Source organism: Agrilus planipennis, unplaced genomic scaffold, assembly GCF_000699045.2.
Source record: "Agrilus planipennis isolate EAB-ADULT unplaced genomic scaffold, Apla_2.0 scaffold9, whole genome shotgun sequence".
In the NCBI taxonomy this organism is placed as follows: domain Eukaryota; kingdom Metazoa; phylum Arthropoda; class Insecta; order Coleoptera; family Buprestidae; genus Agrilus; species Agrilus planipennis.
This window is the reverse complement of record NW_020442467.1, coordinates 1,451,822-1,453,980: the sequence shown is the minus strand read 5'-3', so window position 1 is coordinate 1,453,980 and position 2,159 is coordinate 1,451,822. Positions and strand designations below refer to the sequence as shown.

The 2,159-nt window shown below is 35.7% G+C and overlaps 1 protein-coding gene across 1 annotated transcript in view; it reads left to right on the top strand.

The window, feature by feature from the left end:
- LOC108737204 (dehydrogenase/reductase SDR family member 7) overlaps positions 1 to 2,159 on the top strand; it is a 17,453-nt gene that overhangs the window by 13,690 nt on the left and 1,604 nt on the right. The window contains exon 4 of the mRNA XM_025981219.1: positions 1,593 to 2,045. Coding sequence (XP_025837004.1) covers positions 1,593 to 2,045 — 453 coding nt within the window. The remainder of the gene's footprint in view (positions 1 to 1,592; positions 2,046 to 2,159) is intronic.

The window sequence follows — 2,159 nt, the reverse complement described above, 5'->3', positions numbered from 1 at the left end:
CATGAAATAAACGCTTTTTTTTATGTATGAGGGCCTAACAAAGAAAACAACGATTTATTGTATTTTTTTTATTTATATGCCTTTGAAGAAAACTCCATATATTGTGGGGAAACGTTGGTGTGGTATTAATAAATAAAAACTTTCGCCCCATTGGCTCTGATTCTTTAGTTTTTATTTATTTCTCAACTTAACCTCCAAAAACGCTAATACGTTTTTGGTATCAGTGAAGTGAAGACTTTTTTCTTCGCAAGATAAGGTCGTTGTTTTATTTATTTCATGGCTCAAACGCTGCAATAAATTTGCGTAGTACTCACAAGTGATGCTTTCACCCTTATTCAGATAAACAATCAATAAAAATGATTCCTTTTGAACCCCAGAAAACACTCGCCATAATCTTGTTAGCTGACAAAATTGATTTTGTCTTTTTTGGAGAGGGTTCACCTGGTACAATCCACTGTTTTGACCGTAATTTGCTTTCAGGAGTTAAGTGGTGGATCCAAGCCTCATCGTTAGTTGTAAAACGTCTCAAAAATTCATCGGGATTTTCTCACTTGAAACAATTTTCCGTTTTAACATTTGGTCAGGTGTCAGCAAACGCGACACCTATCACGCACAAACATTGCTAAAGCCCAAAATATTATCTACACGTCCTTTTGATATCTGAACAGTGTTTGCTATCTCAAACAATTTCAATCTGGTATCTCACATGACGATTTGATGGATTTTTTCAATCATTTCAAGAGTTGTGTCTTCCATAGGACGTCCGGAGCGAAACTCATTACTTGTGCCCGTACGCCCCATTTTAAACTCTGATACCCATTTTTTTATCATGGGAGATGATGGGACAGTATGTTATCCATTTCCCCCTTGATTTGTTTTGGCGTTAACATCTTTAAATGGAAACCGCCCGTTTCTCCAAATCTTCCATTTTCGTGAGAACTCCAAAATTGTCTTGATTAAAATGGTGTCAATTAAACACTCATCAAGCTACAGACCCGAAAGGACAAATATAAACTATAGCCTGTAAAATTGAAAGTATCCCTTGAAATTTTAAAACCATCTTGTAATAGCAAACTTATTAATTTCAAAACTACCATTGAGGTTTTTTCAAGGTGCGTTACCTTTTTATGGATGGTTCGCCAATAGCCCTGTCCCCCCGTCGCAAGACAGACACACGAACGTGCACTACAAAAATTTTATCTGAATCGCGCAAAAACGTGTGTTATTTAGCGTACTTCATTTGCAGCGATCATTGGCTTTTGATATACGCGCTGTTTTATACAACGAATTCAGATCAGGACTATGCGCTGATCATCGTCAATCACACTTAATCTAATCTAACAAATAAAAAACAATGCATGAGTACAAAAATACAAAAGAAATGCAACACGAATGCTGCTAAGTAGCAGCTGATTGAATGCGACGTTGCAGTGTCGTAATTCCCTGCGTGATTCTACCAGGGTCAGATTGGCCTTTGCCTGTGCTTTCAAATATATTTTCTCGAAAATCGTGGATTTTTGGTTCAACTTTGGAACGATCTTTTAAATGCACTACTTTTGGTATCTACCCATGTAATGCTTTAATAAAAAAAGACAATTATTTTCAAAACGATTTCAAAAAGGTTTTTTTTATATTTTTTATTTAATGTGATACTAATTGTAATCCATAATAGGTACTTTTTTCGCATTTTAGATAGTTCTGAAGGTAAATTAACAACAAACGACATTCTCGTTATTCAAATGGACATTCTGGACATATACTCCCACAAGAAATATTTCGATCAAGCACTAAGACATTTTGGCCATATTGACATTTTATTTAATAACGTAGGCCGAGGTCAAAGGGCAGTATTTGAAATAATCGAAGCTAGTGTGGACAAGCAAATTTTTGACTTGAATGTATTCTCTACTGTCCACTTATCACGTGTAGCAGTAAATTACTTCATTAATCGTGGAGTTGGTCACATTGCTGTAACATCAAGTTTAGCAAGCATTATGGGGGGTCCCTTTGCCAGTTCTGCAACAGCTTCAAAGGCAGCCCTTAATGTAAGTACTAATGAAAATTAACGCTCTTTTAGAATCGGACATCCAATATTTACTCCAACTGCAGCAGTAAAAGTTTTTCCGCTTAATTATTATATTTACCAACAAGGGTATAAA